The 23,527-nt window shown below is 52.8% G+C and overlaps 1 protein-coding gene across 1 annotated transcript in view; it reads left to right on the top strand.

Moving 5' to 3' along the window:
* COG7 (component of oligomeric golgi complex 7) overlaps window positions 1-23,308 on the top strand; it is a 63,981-nt gene extending 40,673 nt beyond the window's left edge. Inside the window, 8 exon segments of the mRNA XM_014530009.1 lie at window positions 2,938-3,054; window positions 4,977-5,042; window positions 9,622-9,808; window positions 11,513-11,653; window positions 17,012-17,095; window positions 19,949-20,063; window positions 20,904-21,047; window positions 22,899-23,308. Of these exon segments, the coding sequence (XP_014385495.1) occupies window positions 2,938-3,054; window positions 4,977-5,042; window positions 9,622-9,808; window positions 11,513-11,653; window positions 17,012-17,095; window positions 19,949-20,063; window positions 20,904-21,047; window positions 22,899-23,065 (1,021 nt within the window). The 3' untranslated portion in view covers window positions 23,066-23,308.
* The last annotated feature ends 219 nt before the right edge of the window (window positions 23,309-23,527 follow it).

Genomic DNA, 23,527 nt, shown 5'->3' with positions numbered 1-23,527 from the left:
TCGATGCTTCTCTGTCTCTGGATCTGTTTTTGTTCAACATTTTTACTTTTAGTTTATTATTGGTTATTTTGACTACTTTATTTAAAAATAATAACACACATCTGTGTTAGAGCTTCAAATGGAAACCGGTCACTTGCTCTTAGAAGGAGAGATTATGAAGCTGCTAAGACAGCTGATGTTATAAAGTCGGGGACACAGGGTGACGCTGACTTGTGCAGGGTTCGAGGGGGACAATGTTCAGTAGAGGGCAGGGTATGGATGGCGGAGCACAAAGGGGCGCAGGAGGAGGTTGGCCTAATTTGAACCAGGGTGATGCTGCAGAATTTAGCAGCTGATACGGTGTCAGAGAATTCGGGGTTTACAGCTGTGATGGAAGCGTGGGCTCTGGAGTTGGGGTCCTCTGGGCTCAGATCCTGGCTCTGCCACTTACTGGTCGGGACCTTGGGTGGGTAAGCGCACCTCTGGGAGTCTGGGTGTCTCCTCTGAGGGGGTGATAACATCCCCTTTCCTAGTTGTGGCCGTTAGGGAAAGCGCATCATTGGAGCCCTAAGCAAGGCTCCATGGCAGAGGAAATGCTGATTGTGAGAGCATGGGAGGGTGGGGACAGAGGTGATGCACACTGGTCTGCTCACCACCCCCAGGACTCTGTCCTCCGAGCGTCTGCAGAGCACGCCTGTTGGATGTGTATTCTTCGGCGTGTTTGTCAGCCGCAGGGTGGTGACACAGTTGTCTGCCTCCTACAGCTGAAGCCCAGTTCCTCAACAGTCCTTTGCCATGTTGTCCTGGAGGCCTTCCCCTCCCAGGGGCTGCTTTCCCAAGAAAGCTGTCACCGTCTTGGTGGTAAGGGAAGGTGCTGTCAAGATCGGGGTTTCGGGGCTCTCCATGGTAACGGGGAGGCCTTGGACAGGAGCAGCCGTGGCCGCTGTGGGCGGGCTGGCGGAAGCGGTTTCTGCTGCTGGGCTCCTGGAATGGCCTTTCTTTCCAGCACATGGACGTGCCCCTCGGGCTGGGGCGGGCCATTGCCTCCACTCTCCTCACTGTGAGAGTGCAGCCTGCGGTCTGGGAAGCAAGAGACGCACGACTTCCTATGATGCCACAGGTGCCATAGGTTTTCAGGGAGCCTCTTGGCTCCCAGAGAGCACGACCCCCAGCTGTGTGCTCAGCACACTCCCGAGGCCGTGCACTCACCTGTGTGTGTGCTAAGAACTGTCCCTTAGAATCCACACCCCACAGCGTGCCTGTCATACTTGTCAGAAAACGCCTGTGCGTATTGACTCATTTATTTTAGCATCATGACAACTCCAAGGCAATTCAGAAGGCGTCACTAAGTCCATTTTTAAAAACTTCCAACAAAGCACTTTGCTGTAAATATTGAAATTCTTTAAAAAATTTATGAATTGATTGGGGTAACATTGGTTAATAAGGTTATAAGGTTGTATAAGGTGTATATTTCTATGACACATCATCTGTATATTGCATGGTGTGTTCACACAGTCAAGTCTCGTTCTGTCACCATATATTTGCCATCGAAGTAACTTCATTAAGTCAGTAATTAAGTTTTAGTTTGCTTTCTCGTCAGGTGTATTTTGGAACTATAAAAGCATGAGGAAATTAAGGTATCATGAAATTTCTTTAAAATACTTTATGACCTTAATACTACCAGTTTACTTTTAGTTCTTTTAACTTAATTATTGTTTAGAATAAAGTTCTCTAAATCTGTATTTATTTTGGGAGGGGGTACTTTGTGATAACAGCCTTAGATGACATAATGGAGAACAGCAGATACTATAACGCGAGGCCCAGGGTTGGGGAGGCTGAAGGTCTGGGGCCGTCATGAAGCTGCTGTGGCCCTGACAACTGAGATGGCCAGAGCAGACGGCCCGTCGGCAGAGGCCCTAGAGGCCTCTGTGGGTGAGGAGTAAGTCTGTTTGAAACAGGTTCAGAAACATGTAGGTACTTGCCCAGGCCTATAGTCAAGTCTTCATTCAGGGCTTATTTCTGGTGTCTCTTTTATTTTATTTTTTAAAATATATTTTTATTGATTTCAGAGAGGAAGGAAGAAGGGGAGAGAAAAACATCAATGATGAGAGAGAATCATTGATTGGTTGCCTCTTGCACATCCCCCAGGATAGAACCCACAACCCAGGCATGTGCCCTGACGGGAATCGAACCATTACCTCCTGGTTCATAGGTCGACGCTCAATCACTGAGCCACGCTGGCTGGGCTGGCGTCTCCTTTGTGCCAGCTCTGTGCTATTCCTGGGGATACGATCATGAGCTACAGTGGGACAGTCCCTGTTCTCTTAGAGCTTCTAGTCTAACAACAACAAGAAACATGGAGCACAGAGTTTAAATAAGCGGCTGGGTTTTACTTAGGTGCTGGGAAGGAAGTATGCGGTGTGCAGTAGGAGCAGGCAGCACCGTCTCTGAGGAAGGGGATTTCAACTTTGAATCCGGTGTAATTTGTGCCATTGAAGTCGGGCTCTTCCTGTCTTGGAGATGGCCGTTTAGTCCAAATTTGGGAGGTTAGAATGCAGCAAAAGTACCCTGAGCATCAGGGAACTGCCTTATAGCATCCCAGGTAACAGTCGGGTATTGTAGTGGGTCCATGAGGTTTAAAACAGTTCTTTGAGCCAGTTTCCAATTACTCCCTTGTCCTTGTTAGGACAAGGGAGTAATTTGCCTGCATTGTTTTTTACCTGGCGGGTCTCCAGAGTCGTGGTCTTCAGGGCTGTCCCCTCCCCTCCCTGAGCAGCTGTTAAAGCTGCTGCCAGGTGAGAAGACCTCTGGGTGTCAGGGTTATGAGCTGTCTTGCCTTGGGAAGGAGCCTCTGAAGGCGCTCTCACGGTCATTAGCACTGGTCCAGACTGTGATCCAGGAGTCTGTAGGTCTGAGGAGTTTATGACCACAGCCCTGTCCCTTTTCCTTTCCCCACAGGTATGTGTCTGACTTCACCAGCACTCTCCACTCGATCCGCAAGAAGTGCAAGCTGGATGACATTCCTCCCAGCTCCCTTTTCCAAGAAGATTGGACGGCCTTTCAGAACTCCATTAGGTGACGTGGGGTTGCAGTTGGAGCACGTGCCTCATGCGGGCTGCACCGACATGCGCAGTCTAACATATAAAATGACAAGTGTGTTCGTAAGGGATCGTTCTTTTCTCTTCTACTGCATTTCTTTTAAAGCAAATACTCTAGACACTAAAAACAAGTCCATGAATAAAAACCCAACCCAACTAGACAAACACCAAAAAGACTCCTCTTGCTTTAAAAATATTTTTATAAGTTCTTTATAAACTCCTCATCTCTTATGATGACTTACATGTGCACATTTGGTTTAAGATTTTCTCCCCCTTAGCCTATAGTTCTTACAGACCTGAAAGAGCTTAGAGCTTACGCTGTGGCAGAGGCCTCGCAGCCGGCTCCTGTTGCTGGGTCTGGGCGCCATGGTGCCAGATGACGGGCAGTGCTGCCTGGTTGCGTTGGCCCCGAAGGGGCCCTCCCAAGCGGTCGTGGCAGCCAGCTCCTGAGACAGCCGGTGTGGCCTGTGGGGCAGTGGGTAGACACCTGTTGCCCCAGCGGCCTGATCAGTTTGGCCATTAATACATCCAGCCAGAGAGTGCAGATGGCTGGCCTGTGGCCAGATCTGACCTGTGGACATGTTTGGTTTGATCACAGCATTACAGAATGTATTGGATTAGTTGCTAACATTTAAATGAAAAACCTGATTGAACATAACCTAGATTTCTCACAGCACTTAGAAATTGGAACCCCTGGAAGCACCAGGCCCACATTGTCCCAAGACAGGACCCACGGGGGTGGGCAGCCGCAGTCCCCGTGAGACCGGCCGTACGTTCTCTGCTGTGCTGTGGTTCTGCCATTGCCAGGGGCTTGCTAGCTATACCGTTAGGCTGAGATAAAAAGCAATCTAGAAATTGCTTTGCCTTAAAATCATTCTTCTTGGATATACATTCTGAAAAGAGAAGCTCTTTCCCCACTTGCATTTCTTGCCTGACGTGTGGCCGAGGTGGTGTGTGCAGGGTGCCTGGGACACGTGGTCTCGTGCAGTGGCCACTGAGCAGCTCCAGGCCTCCCTCAGTCACTGGATACAGGACCTCCCAGCACCACTTGGATTATCCTCTCATGGGCTCCGACTAGACTTGATGTTTTTTATGAGATTTAGTGCCCTAGATGCTCCTGTACACCTGTCATCTGTGTGGCCGGGAATGCCAGAAAGTGTTGTGTACAGGTTGTACCTGAGGCAAGTGGAGTCGTTCACTTTCTCAGAAACCCTTCTTATGATGGAATGCCTAGATAGCCTGGTGATGACAGGCACTTTTAGAGAAAGTTAAAAGTTAACTAGACTTAAGATGTTTTTAATCCTTGGATTTGTCCTGCATTATAGTTTGGTGTTGAAGGACCCAGGAGCCTAGCATAAAATTACTTGCAAATTAAGATTGTTAAGTACAGATCTGATGATCATTCGGGCTTATCTCTGAGAAACAAGTGGATTACTCTCCATCTGCCTTTCATGTGATCAGAGAGAGAATTTTCTAGTATCAAGACAGTTTTCTATGCCTGACAAATGGCAGGCATCTAACAAACATTAAATAATGAACTGTGGATTTTAAATTTTAGATACGGAGTATTTTCAGTCCATTTTCTCAAGGACAAAGCCCAAAAGCACCTGAGTAGTTGAAAATGTAAAGTTATTTGAGATCATATTGGTTAGAACTGTGACTCTTAGCAGAGAGGCCTGTGACGTGAGGATATTAGAAGAGGCTGTCATTTACCTTTTATGTTAATCACCAACTAATGCAGCTTTCAGGTAGGCTGTCAAATGGTTAACTTGCTTTCCCAGAACCCAGCATTCCACCAAAGGATTGAATAGTTAGGATTGTTATGAATGAGACAGTGTTTGTGCTGTAAATGTTGGCATTCCAGATACTTGAACTTCAAGTGCTTTCTGTTTTGTGTAGGATAATAGCCACCTGCGGAGAGCTCTTGAGGCAATGTGGGGACTTCGAGCAGCAGCTGGCAAACAGGTAGGCAAGAGCTGGGGTGAGACCCTGGGTTCTTTCTGGGAAGAACTTGACACAGCATACAGCACACAGTACACAGCAGCGGCAGCTTATGGTCAGATCTGAAGCCACAGAGTTCAAGGACTGTGTGTACCCAGATACAAGGTGTCATTGTTGTCATCATGAAACATTTATTGAGCACCCAGAAAGGCCAAGGCTCTGACTTACTTGGCAATGGTCGCATAATTTTGATTTAATTTGGAAGTCTCAGCATATATGAGGAATGGGCTGGGTTCCACTGCTTGTTTGTAAGTCAGTTATTGGGACTGACCTTGAATTTACCCATAGAAATGGTGTTTATAAGTGGTGGGGAGCCCCCGGGTCAGCTACCAAATCAGAATTCAGCCAGCCAGCCTGCCTCTGGGTGCTGCAGCAGGATTCTGTGCTGCCCAAGGGGGTGCATCCCCATGGAGGGTTTCTGGGGTTGGCCTAGGAGAAGTCCCTTTGCCCTCTCTCTGTTCTGACACTTGCCAGGGCCTTATGTTGCCCCAGTGTACTGTTCAGGCTGATTGTCCCCACACGTGCTCCATAGAATTTGGCACAGGTAATAACTTTGCAGGTAAAAGAAGTTACTTATAGAAATACTGTGTCTGAGGTGATACAACTGTGAGGCAGTGGTTTGAATTGGACGTCAGCTGAGCCATCCAGAGTGCGTGACGGACGGTCACTCTTGCGCTGCCTGTTCTCACGGACTCGTGTCTGCCCTTGGGCTCCTCTCTCCACATCAGAACACGCACTTTCCTTAATCTTTTTTAATCCTCACCTGAGGAGATTATATGTATACATATATATTTAAATATGTTTTTATTGCCCAAGGGAGAGAATGATAGAAACATCAATGATGAGAGAGAATCACTGATGGCTGCCTCCTGCGCCCCCCACTGGGAATTGAATCCACAACCTCTAGGTGTACGGGAAGATGCTCCAACCAACTGAGCCACTCAGCCAAGCTCCTCAATTTTTAATGAAGGTGAATAGTGCATTCTACAGGGTAGGGCCGGTTCTGGTTAGGAAGATGAGGGGGCCATGATAGGTAAAGGATGAGCTTGAGGGCTTGAAAGCCTGGCTTGAGCTTTGGTGTGAGAGAGAGGAGAACAGACTGGGTGTGCCCAGGGGGCCTCTGTGAGAGCTGGCATCATTTTGGAAGCACAGAGCCTGGAAAGGGAAGAGAGCGACAGTCACCACCTGTGCTCCCGTCAGGGAGGCCGTGCGTGGGCAGCGCCCACACAGCTTACCTTCCCTCCCCGCCAGTCTCACCCGAAGAACCCAGACTCGGAGCAAGGACCCTCCCCTGGGTGGCAGCGGCAGGCGCTGGAAGCACCCTGGTTACGCCAGGGGAGGAATGGCAGTGGCTCTCTGCCTAGAGGCCGCTTCCTTGCAGGAGGGGGACTTTTTGTGATTTATGGGTTGGGACAGCAGGACCAGGTTGGGTGTCAAGTGAGGGATTTCCCTCTCTTTAAAAATATTTTATTTTTCAACTCCAGTTTATAGTCAATATTGCTTTGTATTGGTTTCAGGTGTGCAGCGTAGTGGTTAGACAATCACATACTTTACAAAGTCTTCCCCCTGATACTTCCCGTCCCCACTGGCACCATGCATAGTGATGACAATACTATTGACTATATTTCCTATCCTGTGCTTCACATCCCATGACTGATCTGTAACTACCGATCTGTACTTCTTAGTCCCTTCACCTCCATCACCCAGCCCCCCAAATCCTCTCCCTTTGTGAGTTTGCTCACTGTATCTGTGAGCCTGTTTCTGTTTTGTTTATTTTCTTCTTTAGATTCCACGTATGAGTGAAATCCTATGGTATTTGTCTTTGTCTCTGTGACTGATTTCACTTAGCATAATGCCTTCTAGGTCCATCCATGTTGCAAATGGTAAGATTTCATCTTTTTAATGGCTGAGTAATATTTCATTGTATACATGTACCACAATTTTTTTTATCTACTCGTCTCTTGGTAGGCACTTGGGTGGCTTCCATATCTTCTGAGGGTTTCTCTGACGCAGGGCAGCCCAGGCCCGCCTGCACCTGCATGGTGCACACTGCTTCTTTTGAGCAGTGGTGTTTTCACCAGGGGCAGGTTTTAGTGGGATAGTTTCGTGGGACAATAGGGTTTGGGGAATCTAATGTAAACTTCCAAGTTGCCATGACTGAGGGATGGGAAACAAATTTTCATGAAAAAGAAGCGAACTGAGGAAGTAGATGGAACTGAAATGTGAGTCCTACATGGGCCCATGTTTGCCTCCCCCGTTAACCTCTGAGCTTAAGGGCAATGACTGTGTTCAATCATAGTCCCAAGACGTATCTCAGAGGCACTGCCGTTAGGAGGGAGCTTTTCTCTGATGAATGAGGAAGTCCAGTGTCATTTCATGTGGTTGAGCTCACAGTACTAGTAAATACACAGGCCAGGGAACCAGACTCTAATGGAGATTGCCTAGTGTCTGGGGACGAAGAGGCCAGGCAGGGTGCCCTTAGTTCCTGGGGCTTGGAGCGATATTATTTGAGCATTTTTAATACTAGGTTTGGTTTTTATTGTAGAGCACACTATTCTGACGTTTTAAGCTGTAACCTCTAGTCCTTGAAACATTCCCACCGCCTCTGCTGCTCTTCACCCTGAGTGGCAGGCGAGGCCAGCTCCCCGCTGCCAGTCCTGCGGAGGGCGAGGCACGCCGCCTCCACCTCCTGTCACCATGCGGGGCCCGCCTGGCATTCAGGAGGTAATACTGAGCACCTGCCATGTGCGGGGACCGTGCGAGGTGCTAGAGACTCGGAGCTGAAGCACAGCCTCACCTTCTAGTGCAGTGGTTCTCAGCCTTGGCTGCACATTAGAGTCACCTGGGAATCTTTTTAACATCCTGACTTCTGGGCCTCATCCTCCGGAAATTCTGTTTTTTTTAATCCTGATTTCTGAGCCTCATCCTCTGGAAATTCTGTTTCTTTGTTATGGGATGGGGCCACAACATTAGTAACAAAGAAACAGAATTTCCGGAGGATGAGGCCCAGAAGTCAGGATGTTAAAAAGATTCCCAGGTGATTCTAATGTGCAGCCAGGGTTGAGAACCACTGTTCCAGTGGGATAGAAATGAGACAAGATGATAAATGCCACCAGATAGGCGAGGGGCTGAGGCAGCAGAAGGCCGAATGGCTTGGGAGGCATGTCAGGAAAGACGTGGCAGAGAGAAGGCCCTGACCAGCGTGTGCAGGAGTGGGTTCCCCAGGGGCACAGGGCAGGGCAGCGTTTGGGGTGAGGGTGAGGCTGAGCACGGCATGTGTGTGTGGGAAGCATGGGGTGGGTTGGGGTTGGAGTGGCATGACGAGGGGCTGCCAGGCCGGGGTGCCCTGCCTCGGCATGTTTAGGTGTGTCCTGGGCACTGAGGGCTGCCCAGGCCTGGCTTTTGGAAAGCTCGTGCTGTTAACCCACAGGAGGTCAGAGCAAGTGGCGTGTGGAAGGACTGGAGGCAGGGAGGCTGCCGAGGTTCAGGCGAGGAATAGTGACGACTTGGGAGTAGGGCCGCGGCAGGGACGGCCACAGCTTGGCAGATAAAGGACCCGTGAGCCTAAGCCACCGGGCAGGTGGCCGCCCTCCGTGGCAGAGGCTCCTCAGGAGGGCCTGTCCCAGGATTTGTGTGCAAGTACAGGCGCTTGTTTCTTGGCAACTCACGGGATTTATTTTTTGGGGGAAAAGTGCTGAGTGTAACCTGAAAGCGGCAGGTCCAAAGCAGTGTTTTTCGTAAGAAATGACAGGGAGGGCCAGGGAAGTGGCCACGTTTGGGCTGTCTGGCGATATTTGCTCTCCTGGTTACGTTGGTCCGTATCATTCAGTACCCACTGAGGTGTGTAGGCTGGAGGATAAAGTGGGGCTGAGGAAGAACCAGTGGAGGCTTTTCAGCGTCCCCGGGGCAGGTCATCCTGTTGGAGACAGAACTCCAGCTTCCCCCGCAGCACTGGGGCTGGTCATCAGGAGTCTCCTGGAGGCACTTTCCTTTCTTCGAGAAGCCGGGGAGGGCCAGCTTCTCCAAGGAGACCCCCTAGCACCCAACCATGAAGGCAGACTTCAGTGTCACTGACACTGAGTGACGGCGCGTCCTGCATGGGGGGCGTGCAGTCTGCTGTTGTCAGCTCTCTGGGACCAGCTGTCCCACCGCCCTGCCCGGCGTCCCTGGAACTGAGGTGCTGGCTGCTCCCAGGGCTCTGACTAGCCCACCCAGTGATGGGCATGTGGAAGGAAGGCCCACACAGAAAGTGCGGGGTCCCCATGGCAGTGAGGGACGGGCCCTGTAGCTGCCTGTCCTGTTAGGAAGACAGCATCTTCTGGAGGAGGGAGTGTTCATCAGCAAAGAGCATCACCTGGTGTCTATTGTGCGCCTGCGACCAGCTCACTCCCCCTGGGGATGGACGCCTTCATTTCCTTGTAAAATGGACCCTAAGTCCACCTGGCTCAGGTATCCTGGGATGGAGTAAGGAGCAGCATGAATGCTTCAAGAAGGCACTTCCATACAAAGCCCTGGGGTGTCATGCTCCCCACTGCCCTTGCAGGATTCTGTCCACAGCCGGGAAGTACCTGTCTGACGCCTACAGCCCCCGGAGCCTGAGCGCGGTTCATGACAGCATCCTGACGGACAGGAAGAGCTCTGCCAAGAACCCGTGGCAGGAATATAATTACCTCCAGAAGGACAGCCCTGCCGAATACGCCAGCTTAATGGAAATGCTATATACCCTCAAGGTATGAGACCAGACTGATGGCATTCTTGCCCATGAAAGCGTTCCATTGTCACTCACCTTTCCCTGATCCTGGCTTTCTGGCCCCGTGTGGGCGTGGGGCCGTGGCATGTCCTGCTGCCACCTCTCTGTCTCATTAATGTCGTGGCTTTGAGGGGCTAAGCCAGCCGTGGGCAAACTACGGCCCGCGGGCCGGATCCGGCCCGTTTGAAATGAATAAAACTAAAAAAAAAAAAGACCGTACCCTTTTATGTAATGATGTTTACTTTGAATTTATATTAGTTCACACAAACACTCCATCCATGCTTTTGTTCCGGCCCTCCGGTCCAGTTTAAGAACCCATTGTGGCCCTCGAGTCAAAAAGTTTGCCCACCCCTGGGCTAAGCACTAGACTGGGTTGGAACCAATTACAACAAAGATGTAGGAGTCGGGTGGCTGGAGCATTAGCACTGACAAAGGTAGTCTGGAGAGTGTGGCTTTCGATCTGCGGCCAAATGAGCTTGCTGTACTTCCCTCCAGTGTTAAACCTTCAGCAGCTCCTGGTCCCCTTTTACTGAATGGCAGAGGGGGGACCACAGTGTGTACTGCCTGCCAGTGGGCAGACCCGGAAAGGTGGACCCCAGCCCAGAGAGGAGCGAGGGTGGAGAGGACCAGGCCACTCGCTCCTTTGGTGCAAGTTCCTGCAGGAGGCAAATGAGGACTTGGGGACAGTGCCCTGCTCAGTGGTCCTTCAGAGCCTTAGTGTGTCTACCACAAAGCTGCCCTTGACTTTGAGCTTAAACCCTTGGGTTTAGGGATAGAAGGACCTCCCAACAAAGGGAATGAGTCGCACAGCTTCCTGCGAATGAGCCCCAGTTCCCAGAAGGCCACAGGCATCCTTCCCAGCTTTTTTTGGTTTGAAGCTCATCTCTCGGTAAGAGGCAGAGGAGACATTGCTCGAGTAGCACCGAGCGCAATCTGGAATATCCTGACGGGCCTCAGGCTCTGGGGAGACTGCAGGTGCTTCCGTTGCCCTCCCCGCGCCGCTCCCGGACCCTGCACCCTGGCCCACAGGCTGACTGCGCTGGAGCGTGACAAACCCTTGTTCAAGCAGTTCTGCAAGTCAGTCATCTGTGCTTCTGCGGTTAGGGTACAGCAGCTCCGCTTATCTTTATTGCTGATCTGATTTATTTCTGTTTCTTGTAATCAGTTCATTTATAATAGCAAAACTCAGGCTCCATTTTCCATCTCTGCACTCTCAGGCTGATGGAATTCCCGGGGCTGGCGCAGGCTGTGCACGCTCTGGCCTGCAGCCCAGTGTACTTGACCTGACCTCGCGGGGGTCAGGGCTTTGTCCATCACTCTGGTCTGTACATGACACTTCTGATCGGGTTTTCCCTGTTCCTTTATCCCTGAGGGACAGTCAGGTCAGTTTTTCCTAAACTGCCAACCCACGAACCTGGGTTAGCTCAGCTGCATCAGGATCACCTGGAAAAGTGATTTTAAAAATGATTGCTGGGCTCCTGCACGCTGCTGACTCCAAGTCAGTAGTTCTGGGGTGGAGCCGTGTCTTCCAATGGGCCTGTGCCCCCGGGTCCTGCTTTGGGAACCCCTGTTGTCTAGCACCCCTCACTGTTTTCCTCTCAGTGGCTTTTCAGAATGTCTAACTAGCCAATGCCTGGGCTGGACTCCGGGCCTAACAAGTGCCTTTTGCATGTTCTTATCTTAGGAGAAAGGGTCCGGCAACCACAACCTGCTGTCTGCCTCCCGAGCAGCCCTGACTCGGCTCAACCAGCAGGCCCACCAGCTGGCCTTCGACTCAGTTTTCCTGCGCATCAAACAGCAGCTGCTGCTCATTCCCAAGATGGAAGTGAGTCTCCCACCGCCCTGCCTCCTTCCCAGGAACATTCTCCCTGCTCCCCCAAAGCTTCAGGAGGGGCCTGCGTGGACTCCCAGAGCAAGGAGTCCCCCTGCTCAGAGGCAGCTCACTGCTTGCCAAGAATTCCTTATCTTAATTGCGGTGACTGTGGTGCTGTATTTCCAGGCGTTTCTTGGGATGATTACTCTTGCTCGATTAACTTCAGCCATCAGGAGCGTGGCTGTGCCCTCCGAGGGGAGTAGGGAGCCCGGGCGCCTGGCTGGGCAGGGCAGGTCGAGGAGCTAAGTGTCTTGTGAGGCTGTTTTCATCATGCCACCGGCTTTTCGGAAGAGTTGGTTCTGGGACTTCACTCAGGAGACTGCTCCCCAGGTTCGACCTGGGGGCTGGAGGGGCTGGAGGGCTCTGCTCTGCCCTGGAGGCCGTTCCTCCTTGGCCGTCCTCCCTCCCCCACTTCTCTCTCCTGGTTGTCCTGATTCCTTCTCAAGGAATTGCCCACCAGCCATTCTTTCTCTACTGGCTCAGTCTCCCGGTCCTGATCTCATCGCTTTCCTTTTGGATTCCTGAGACCATCCCCTGGTTCATCTCTCACCGTCTCCTCAGTTCTGTTAGGATTTGGCTTTTTTTTTTTAAATAGTCTTTTGGGAAAGATCCAATTATGGGGATTTAATAACTAGGGGCTCCTTTTAGGAAGCAACAAGAATGAGTTTGACATAATTACAAGTTCTTGGCTTCCTGCTGCCTCCCTGAAATCATACAGGCCGGGCACAAGCGTTCACTGTGCCCTTGGCAAGTCTCAGCCCCCCGCGGCATCTCAGCCTCCATCTATACAACGACCTGGTTCAACTACACGATTTCAGGGTTCTTTCCTCCCCTGGAATTCTGTGATTCTTTTAATGATTCGTCTATGCAAATGCCATGAGATCTACTCTAGCCAGACTGTACATGTCTTGTGTGGTTGGGGCGGGGGTGAGATTGGAAGACAGCCATGCCGTCACAGTGCAGTGGAAGTGATGTCGGTGACCAGTGCTATCCCTGGGCACTGCCGTGCATGGCTTTGGGTCACAGGGCCGAGGCTGCTACTTCCTCTGTGACCTCATCTCCTCATCTGTAAATGGGGACACCCGTTCATTCTCGCCATGCAGATGAGCGAGGATTAAGGGAAATTTTGTATATGATGGAATTGAGCACAATGGCCGCGAAATGAGTAGATGCTTCACAAGGGGTGGTTTTCTTTCTTTCTGTGGTTCTCATTTTTTAAGAGGAATGAGAATTTAAAAAATAAAAAATATCTACATTTATTTTTAGAAATTAAGCAATAAAGGAAGGTGTGAAGGAAAAAGCAAACCCCTGCAGAATCCCAACACCTAGAAATAAGCAGTGTGAACATTTGTTCGTCCACCCAGACTTCTTTCCATGTCTGCCCACATGTCGAAGGCTGCACGGCACTACAGGAGGAAGTGCAACTGGACAGCCAGGCTGTTCTTAAAAAATAAAACATATACCATATAAATTTTATTTGAATTTAACTAGAAAAAGAAGATAAAGGAAACCAAAGGAATGTTTAAACTTGAGTTGCTAGTTTTTTCATTACAAAAGAAATTAGTTCCAAGCCCTGGCCGGTTTGCTCAGTAGTTAGAGGGTCGGCCTGTACACTGAAGGGTCACAGATTCGAGTCCTGGTCAAGGGCACATACTTGGGTTGTGGGGTTCATCCCCAGACACCGTAGGGGCACATGCAGGAGGCAACCAGTTGCTATGTCTCTCTCACATTGATGTCTCTCTCTCCTCCTCCCTCCTTTCACCTCCTCTAAAAATCAATGGGAAAAAACATCCTTGGGTGAGGATTAACCAAAAAAAGAAAGAAAGAAAGAAAGAAATTAGTTCCCAGATCTCTCCAAGGTTAAGGAAAAAAAGATTATGGAAACTATTAAAGATCGAAGTCATTGTCTTTGCTGATCACGCTGCCATTTAATTTAATTTATTTATTTCTGTGTTTTTATTGATTTGAGAGAGAGAGAGGAAGGGAGAGGGAGAGAGGGAGAAACATCCATCAGTTATCCATCAGTTGCCTCCCATGCACACCCTGACGGGAGATGAGTGCACACCCCGGGCATGTGCCCTGACCAGGAACCGAACTGGAGCCTCTCGAGGCCCAGGGTGACGCCCAACCAACTGAGCCACATTGGCCAGAGCTCACACTTCAGTTTAGACAGAGGTTGATACAGGTTCACCTGCCCTGAGAAGCGAGGGGTCAGCATCCTCACAGCTCCTGTCTCCCTCCCCTACTCCAGGCTTGGTTCCTGTTGTTATTTTTATTGGGTCGCAGCTGAAAAATCTTGACTTTCTGCTCTGAAATCCTCATTCTCCGTCCTAGCTCTCCATGGAGCAGGTGTGGAGTCCCCACCTGCCCTCCCCTTCTGCATCCCAAGCTCATTGTGGGGGTTGCTTCTGGGCTGCTGGGCTCTGGCCTTTGGTTGGGCCTCAGCACCACGCCTCTGGCGTGGGCGTGGGGGCAGGCGCTCTCCGCCTGTGCCAGCACGGAAGCACAGCACAGAGGCAAACACTCTGGTTTTAAGGATTTGAAAATTAAACCCTGGTCATTGAATGTTTGTTTTTATTGTTTGCTGGTCAGTTGTACCACCCTTTTACATGACAGGAATATAAACCCACACTCTATTCCATTTCAAAATAGATTGTTGAGGTTTAGCTGTATTACCTGGTAACAGATGGATAGAAAAACCCATTTGAAGGAAATCTATAATAATAAAAGTGTAATATGTTAATTAGACCAGACAGCTGAATGACCTTCCGGATGTCATTCTGGATGTCCTTCCAGACGAAGCCACCGCGGCGGGGGCCGAGGCAGAGGCGGTTAGGGGTGATCAGGCAGGCAGGTGAGCAGTTAGGGGCGATCAGGCAGGCAGGCGAGTGGTTAGGGGCGATCATGCAGGCAGGCGAGTGGATAGGGGCGATGAGGCGGGCAGGCAGATGGGTTAGGGGTGATGAGGCAGGCAGGCAGAGGGGTTAGGGGTGATGAGGCAGGCAGGCAGAGGGGTTAGGGGTGATGAGGCAGGCAGGCAGAGGGGTTAGGGGCGATGAGGCAGACAGGCAGAGTTGGTTGGGGCGATGAGGCAGGCAGGCAGGCAAGCAGTTAGGAGCTAGTGGTCCCGGATTGTGAGAGGGATGTCTGAGGGGTTCTGGATTGCGAGAGGGTGCAGGGCGGGCTGAGGGACACCCCTCCGCCCCCCGAGTACAAATTTTGTGTACTGGGCCTCTAGTTTTAAATACATTTTGAACAATTGAAAACTAATTTCCAGCATTTCCCAGTTGCCCTCTTCAAGCCCACCTTCTCTGCCTGCTTTTTTAGAGACAGTGGAAGGGAGGGAAGGAGGAAGAGGGAGAGAGAGAAACATCGATGTGAGAAGACCCATTGGTTGGTTGTCTGCCCCAGGTACCCTGACAGTTGTCTGGGCACAAACCTGCAACCCAGGTATGTGCCCTTGACTGGGATTGAACTCTGACCCCTTGGTGCACAGGCCTGCATTCTAACCACTGAGCACACTGGCCGGGGTCGTCCTTCTGTTTAAGTGTGGTTCCCATCTGTTCCCAGGGCCACTGCCCTGGTCCAGGCTCTCATCGCCTCGAGCTGTTTCTTGAGCTTTCTCTCTGCCTCCCACCCTCAGTCCTCCTCAGCGTAGCTGCATTAATTTTCATAAAGCTTTGCTCTAATTTGGTCTCTCGCCGCCCAAAACTCTTCCTGAGCTCCCTTGGGCCAGGATCATAGTCTATTGAAAAACTTGTTCATTATGGAAATTTTGACACATATGCAAAAATAGAGAAGAGGACAGTGAGCTCCATGTCCTCAGCACCTGCTTCACCATGGTCAACTCCTAGCCACCCGTTCCATCGCCCCACCTAAGACACGCCTCTTTCACTCGGTGCGTTCCCTTCCATATCTACCAGCTCCATTTTTCTCTGTTTCTCTCCCCCCTCCCTTTGCAATGTATTTCTCTTAGCCTGGTGTTCTCCTTCTAGCCGTCTCTCGTCACCTCACGCATCCTGTGGCCAGCCCCTTCTCCAGTCGCTCTGAGCTCTTGCTGCTCTGAACGTTTATTGCATCTGCCACTGAGACCTCCTGAAGAGGGAGCCCGAGTGGATGTGTGTGGGGCGATTTCTTGGTCTGCTCTCTGCAAAGCCCAGCACGTCACAGGCACTTGGTCCTTGTGGGTGATCGGGTGTTCCTTCTCAGTGGGGTGGGAGTTAACTGAAAAGAAGTAGGACATTTGCAAAGAAAAGTGAGGGTTCTCAAGCAAGAACTCGGAGTTTAGAGAATTGTAGGGCAGGGTGAGGAAGAGAACTTGTCTAGAGTGAAGAACATTAGGCAGATCCTGTGCTGGAGAGCATGGGAGGACGGCGGCTGAGCTTGGGCGGAAGCCAGGGTGGATGTGGTCACTGCCTTCCCAGAACGCTACTTAAAGGATCAGGCCACCGGATCGGCATCAGGTGGCAGGAGAGCCGCAGCGTGACCTCGGGAGCCACTCCAGGAGTCAGCCAGAGCGGCCTTGTTTTCCAGGCCGGCTTTAGGGTGACTCAGGTGGAATGAAGAAACGAGATTGACGTGTGAGGGTGTGCCAAGCTGAGCTCTGTAACCATGTGTGTGCCGGCGATTTGCCTAACTATGGAAAACGTGAGGGGCTCACGCAGTGACACTGTAGACACCCCCACTTTAAATGATGAAGGAGGACGTGCTGGTGCCGAGGTCGGCCCAGGCAGGGCTCACATAGAGGACGGCAGCTGGGGATTGGGACTGCTTGCCTTCCCTCCCCTCTGAGTTCTGAGCCAGGTGAGGACTGGGTCCAGAAGGCGGGTGGAAATGAGAGCAGTAGCTCCAACTTAGCAGTGTGGTGTGGGTATTCCTGCAGCCAGAAAGGGCTTCCCAAGCCTCCGTCCCCAGTTGTGGGGGCTGAGGCAGATTTGGGGTGTCCTAGCCTTTTCAGAGCGCTGGAGACCCAGGAGTGAGTGAGGCTGCCTGTGCCCCACGACTTGTGCCTATTGCCCCCACCCAGTAGAAAAACTCAGAGCAGAGGAAGCTCATTTCACATTCGGAGGGAGAAGTAAGGCCTTGGCTCCCACGGAATAATCCAGCGGAGGAGGTGGGAGCCCTCTTGCGTGGCTCCGCAGGCATGAGCTCTGAAGGCCTGTGCGGGCTTCAAGGTCATGGTTTAAAGAAGGGAAGCCCCTGGTCTGCCAGCTCCGAGCAGGTGAGGCCTGTGGGAGTTCGCCCTTCGCCCTCGGGCCCGCTCCCTCTCTGGTGCTGCCGGTGCTGACACTGACCCTCCTCTCCCCCCAGAGCTGGAGCACCGCGGGCATTGGAGAGACCCTGACGGACGCCCTGCCCACCTTCAGCCTCACCCCCCTGGAGTACATCAGCAACGTAAGAGCTCCTGTGCTTCGCCCAGCGGTGGTCACAGCCTCTCAGGCCTCCCCTTGGGTTGTCATTCTAGGCCAGTGATGGCGAACCTATGACACGCGTGTCAGAGGTGACACGCGAACTCATTTTTTTGGTTGATTTTTCTTTGTTAAATGGCATTTAAATACATAAAATAAATATCAAAAATATAAGTCTTTGTTTTACTATGGTTGCAAAGATCAAAAAATTTCTGTATGTGACACGGCACCAGAGTTAAGTTAGGGTTTTTCAAAATGCTGACACGCCGAGCTCAAAAGGTTCGCCATCACTGTTCTAGGCCGTTCCTGTCCAGGACTTTAAGGAAATCAGCTGGGAAACATGCTGCTTTCCGAACCTGGCACGCTGCCTCCCCTCCCCCATCCCTAATGGGAGGCGAGTCAGTACCTGCGGCAGCAGAGTGAGTCCAGTGGGAAGGTTGGATTTGGGAAGCCCCACGCTCTCACTTTAGACCCCTCCCCCACATAAGCTATGACTGTTGTAATAGACACACTGGACTTTTAAAGTAGAGGCTGTGCGTTAGGAGTGGGTGACGCCTCTGGCGGGAGGATGGCACCCCGCTCTCTGTCCACTGGGAGTGCGTGAGTCCCGGGTGGCAGCCATTGTCCTCCTGTTTTCCAGGGTGTTACCCGATTTCCTGCTCTGTGACACCAGTGGGAGCGATCTCATTTTTAGAATCGAGACATATGCGTTACAGTAAAAATTAATACGGGACACCATGTTGCTAAAAGCAACTTTAGAGGTTATGGAATTGACCTCAAAGGTGTAGAGGAGTAAGGAGGCTGGGATGCGTTTCTAGGCACGGCCTTGCCCTCCTGCTGGGCCCGGGGTGGAAGGAGCACTCCCCAGGCAGGCACTGTGCAGCTCGGTGCGGATTGGTGCTTGAGGTGGTGCACAGCCAGCCGGCGGGCAGCCGTGTCCGGCCAGCATGGGGCTCGGGCGGGAGTGGGCGGGAGGCCGTTTCTCCACGCAGCTGGGTTAGGACGCCAGGTGCTTCGTGCGTGTATCGCACAGTGTTAGTTTCATCCTCGCCACGGCCGTCGCAGTGAGTGTGAGCTCCTCGTCCCAGAGGTGAAGGAGCCAGGGCCCTGGCAGAGCCAGCTGCCCGGGCCATCGTTCTCCCGGAGCGCTGAGCTACCCTCACAGGCATCAGCGGTGCTTTCGAGTAGGTGCCGTGGTAGCTTCCCTGTCCACAGGGGTTTCTGGAGGTAATGCGGACAGAGCTCCTGTGAGGAATCTGCACTCGGGGAGTCTCAGAACCACAGCAAGCCCATGGCCCACGGCCGAGGGATGCATGTTTGAGATGTCAGATTATTGACATTTTATAACAAAGGACCTGCCTCGTTGGTGAATGCCCTCACCTATGCAGAACGGTGGGAGCATTCCAAAGGGGTGAAATAGGAGAGAGCGCCGTGAAAAGCTTAAAGGTGACACCGGTGCAAGGTACAATGGTGGTGGTTTATTTTGAACAAAACTGAGTCTGAATTTAGCCAAAGGTGTGGCTACCAATGAAGCGTGTACCAAGTACAGAATATGCCTGGGGTCTGTGCACACAGTAGGTGTTCAGGAAGCGCTTGCTGAGTGAAATTAAGTGCTTGCTGAGGGGAGAAATCGGAGCCCTGGAAATCAGCACCCTTCTCTCCCTGCGACCTTGCGGAAAGTAAGGGATCTGCTGTGATTTTCAAGCAGAAAGGACAGTGGTTGTTTTTAGTGAGCGAGGGGGCCACTTGTCCGGTTCCTGTGAAAAACCACACTCAGTAAGTGAACGGGGAAAACACTGCAGTCTGTTTAGAAGGAGGCCAGCCTGTCGGGATTTTGTTAGCAGGATGGACCATGGGACGCGCAGACTCACTGCAGCCAGCCACGGGCAGTGTCGGGGCGAGGGTGTAGTCGGCACGTGGTCCCTGGGCGGGTACATTTTGGAGTCTGCTCACTTCCGAGGCCGTGCTCTCAGGAGGACCTGCCACTGGGTAGGTGCGTGTGAGGCCAGGTGCAGAGCCCTCAGACCTGAGCTTTCAGAGTTCCTGTTAACGCTCAGTGGAGACGAGTGTCTGGAATGAAGATGGAGCCAAAAAAAGCAACAACAGGCTCACAGACCATGTTAAAATATAATATTATATTGTCATAACCTGGGAATCAACCTTATGTTATACTTAACACACAAACCAGTTCTGAGCAGTAATGGAAACAGGTGTCTAGAGTATATTCACGGCGACAGCCACGTGGACCTGGCGAACACCGGGCAGGCGCTGTGTTTCTTATGGTTTGTCCCCAAGGGCTTAGAGCCTGACCTTCTCCAGTTCCCCACCAGCCAATAAGGCTTTGTCTTTATTTCCTAGAGTTTGTATTATGAAGACAATATAGTTTTCCCTTCAAATTAATTTATAATCATAAATGGCTCCCCCCCCCCCCCCCCAAAAAAAAATTACTTCCTTCGCCTGTTTAAATCGCCTAGAAGGCAGAGACTGTGGTCCCGATCTGAGGCAGGGTTTGCTGGCCATTGCTGTGGACGTAGTGCCTTCTGGCTTTTCGCCTGCGAGCAGTTATTACTGGTGTTGACACAAGTGCTATACGTTGTCCAAAGCGCTTTGGTGCCCGTTACCTCATTGGAGGGGAGCTTGTGCTGAGTGTTCCAGAAATACTGAGCCCCCAGGGAGAAGGATGGTCGGCCCTGCATGCACACCGCCCTAGTGTGGCCATGCGCAGTGTTAGCACACACGAGGACTGGCCTTGGGCTGCCCAGGGCTAGCAGTGTGTCTGTCCGTCATTTGTCTTCACACAGATGTGCCTCCTGAAGTCACCTGTGTGCTTCTGTTTCAGATCGGGCAGTATATCATGTCCCTTCCTCTGAACCTGGAGCCGTTTGTGACTCAGGAGGACTCTGCCTTGGAGCTGGCGCTGCACGCGGGAAAGCTGCCGTTCCCTCCCGAGCAAGGTGAGGCACCTGCAGGGAGGGCGCGAGGCCTGGAGGTGTGAGGGCACGCCCACTCGGCACCCTGGCCGCATCCCACACAGCTCTCCCAGGCCCGCCGAAAGGGTTTCTGAGGATCAAACAGTGACTGAGAAAGCTTGGGGTATGCAAAATAACACAGTGACTTTCACTTGTGTTTTGAAAAAACCAACCCTGTGTATTTGCCTACGTGCACAGGCATGTGAAAACACAGGCATGTGAAACCGTGGGAACAGGTCTCAGGGTGTGTGCTGGGTCACTGGGGAGTGGGAGGGGAGCTGCTTGCTTTTTGCTCTACTTCTGTGTTATCTGAAATGTCTTATAAGAATATATTTCTCTCTTGTATGTAAAAAATATATGTACACCAAAATGTCAGTAGTAATCATTGAAGGCTGTGAGGTTAAATAAGCGTTTTTTATTTTTATCTATTTGCTAAATATGCTTTTTAAGTTTAAAAAATTTAGAGAACATTTTTTCATAGAAATTTTCACACAGACACGCACATAGACACACGCACACACACATGCACGTGATGGGGATGGGGTGATGAAACCCACTGCCCTCCCCTGCCTGTCTGCATCCCCATGTTCTCGTGCTTCGTGAGCAGGGCCCTCTCACATGTGCCCTGTGGGTGGCACTGCTTAGCACACGTCTGCACTCTGCTCGATGCTCCTCCTGGTGTGCATGTGGCAAGCGGACGCCCACACTCGCCCCGCCTGAGGCTCCATTGCCCCGAGGGCGCCACGGTTGTGGGTGTAACCGCTGCTGCAGAGGGTCTTTCCCGAGCAGGCTCGGTGAGTTTGCTGACTCTCTCTCCCTTTCCAGGGGATGAATTGCCCGAGCTGGACAACATGGCTGACAACTGGCTGGGCTCGATCGCCAGAGCCACGATGCAGACCTACTGTGACGTGATCCTCCAGATCCCCGAGCTCACCCCGCACTCCACCAAGCAGCTGGCCACTGACATTGGTGGGTCCCCCAGCCGGGCGGGAGAAGGGACAGCTCTGGCCCACGGCAACCGTCAGCCCCCAGTCTCCAGGCGTCTCCTCCCAGGTCTCCTCGTGACGTCGCTCCCGACGTGGCCCTCAAGCTTTCAAAAATGCAGTCGCTTCTCCAGGCCCCGTCCCCAGGGCTTCTGACTTAGCCTGGGTGGAGCCCAGACATCTGCACTTGGGGAGTGTGGGAGGGGTTCTGACAGGCGGCTGAGGCTGAGGCACTAGGGCAGCTTCCGCGAGCTGCTGCCTCGCCCACCCGGCCTTCTGTCCCATTTATAGAACTCCCTCAAACTAGCATTGGTTAAGCTCTTACTACACACCAGGCTGCCAGGTGCCGCGCCAAGCCCTCACGCCCGTTGCCTTATGCAATCTTCAAACTCCCCTGCGAGGCCCTCTCGCCCCCATCATGCTAATAGGGAAATGGAGGCTCGGGGCAGTTGTGTAATGGAGACACCTGGAGTCCCAGAGTCCCTGCCCGCCTCCAGGCAGAGAGGCATGTGCCCACCCGCTCCTGCTGGCGCCCATCTTGCAGGTGGTGCTGAGGTTTGTGCTGTGGGCAGGCGACGGGAGTGTCCCCAGTCTCCTGGTGTCATTCCACTGCTTGCCTGGGGCAGCCCGGGGTGCTCAGGGCCAGGGTGGCAGGGGCCCAGCAGGGCTCTGACCTGATGAGCACAGGGCCCAGCCAGCCTCTGGTTTTGCTGAAGGAGAGCTACAAGTGACGCCCTCCTCCCGGGCCCAGAGCAGCCAGTGGGAGCCCGGCCTGGAGCCCAGACTCCTGGGCCCTGAGCTGCGCCCTTGGCAGTGAGCTCAGCAATTGCCGCGGGAGGCAGCGCCTTGCCACGTCATGGGCGTGAGCACCTCCTTGGTGCCCCGTCAGTGCAGCAGGGGCACCGAGCAGAGAACCAGCGGATAGAGAGCGAGCTGAGCTTGGGGTTGCCCTGGATTTCAGTTCACATTATTTCCCCTCCCTGTTACGCTCCCCTCCTGGTGATCCTCCTTCCGTGTGGGGGGAGTACTGTCCGTGCTGGCCGGAGTGCTAGGAGGTGGGCTGTGGGCAGTGCCTGTGCCCTGGCGCTGGTCCTGGGGCGTGTGCTGGGGCCGGGAGGAGGCCGCCGAGGTGTGACACTCAGGCTGTGGCACGGTAGAGATGGGTGAGGTCTGTGCAGCGCACGGCCCCTTAAAGACGTTCAGGTTCCGTGTTAACAGAAACCAGCCTCAAACCATCTGCTGGCCAAACAGAGAAGGTTGTGGTGGGCCTGGGCTTCACTTCGCAGCCCCTGGCTCCGGCGAGTGGAGCTCAGCTGTGGGGACAAGCTGTGCAGGAGGCAGGTGCCTGACTGGTGGAGGCCGCCTCCTGGGAAGCAGCTCCCCCTGAGCCGGACCTCAGCCAGCGGCCGGGGCTGAGCAGGGCCTCAGAAGGAGACACGGGAAGAGGCAGACCTGCCTGGCGCTCCCGTGTCAGGGAGAAGGAAGGGCCTGGGCGGCGCTGCCTCCAGCCCTCCCGACAGGAAAGGCTCCCAGAGGTCTGTCCCCACCAGGAAGGAGGAGGAAAGGCAGCACCCATCACCGTCACCGCAGTACGTCAGGCTGCTCTGGGCCTGTGTCCCCATTCCGTCCTCTTAGGTGCAGCCCGATGGGCAGCAGCTGGGAGCGGGACGGGCCCAGCTCAGTCAGGAACACCCTCAGAGTCCAGGCCTCTAGCTGAGGGCAGAGCGGACCCCAGCATTTGGAGGGTGGGCAGGGTCCACTTATTACCCGAGGGGGCCCCGGGAGGCCTGGTGGGCCTGTCCTGCCTGTGCTGAGTCTGTCTGTCCCCACCCCACAGACTACCTGGTCAACGTGATGGACGCCCTGGGCCTGCAGCCCTCCCGCACCCTGCAGCACGTCGGGACGCTGCTGAAAACCAAGCCCGAGGACTACCGGCAGGTCAGCAAAGGCCTGCCCCGGCGCCTCGCCGCCACGGTGGCCGCCATGCGGAGCGTGGACTACTGACCCTCGCGCGGCCGAGAGGAGGGCGGGGCTGCGGCCCAGGCCAGGCAGCTCTTCAGAGCGGCTTTGCTCTAAAAACTGCCCGGATTGGGCAGAATTGGTTTTAAAAAGGCTTTCATTTGTGATTAAAAAAAACACCCCCAAACATTGTAAATCAGAGGTTTATTTATTAGAGCGGTATTTTCAGATGATTTTTTTAAATGACCCGATCTGGAAAGTGGAATTAATAAATACAGTGAAACGCAAGAACGTTCTTTCCTTTCTCTCCAGCGGATGGCTGGTTCTGCGCGTTGGGGACGTCTGTGAGAAAGGGAGGGCGGGGTTGGCAGGTGAGCAGCAGAGAAGATACTTTCAGATACTAGGGAGCAAGAGGGCATCGGGCGGAAGGCAGCCGGGTGTGATGGGTGGGCAACCCCAAGACCCAAAGGACAAGACCTGGCAAAGAGCGGGCACAGCGCCGACCCG

Source organism: Myotis brandtii, unplaced genomic scaffold (assembly GCF_000412655.1).
Source record: "Myotis brandtii unplaced genomic scaffold, ASM41265v1 scaffold707, whole genome shotgun sequence".
NCBI lineage: Eukaryota > Metazoa > Chordata > Mammalia > Chiroptera > Vespertilionidae > Myotis > Myotis brandtii.
Note: the sequence above shows the minus strand (reverse complement) of the source record. Positions and strands in the feature narration are given on the sequence as shown.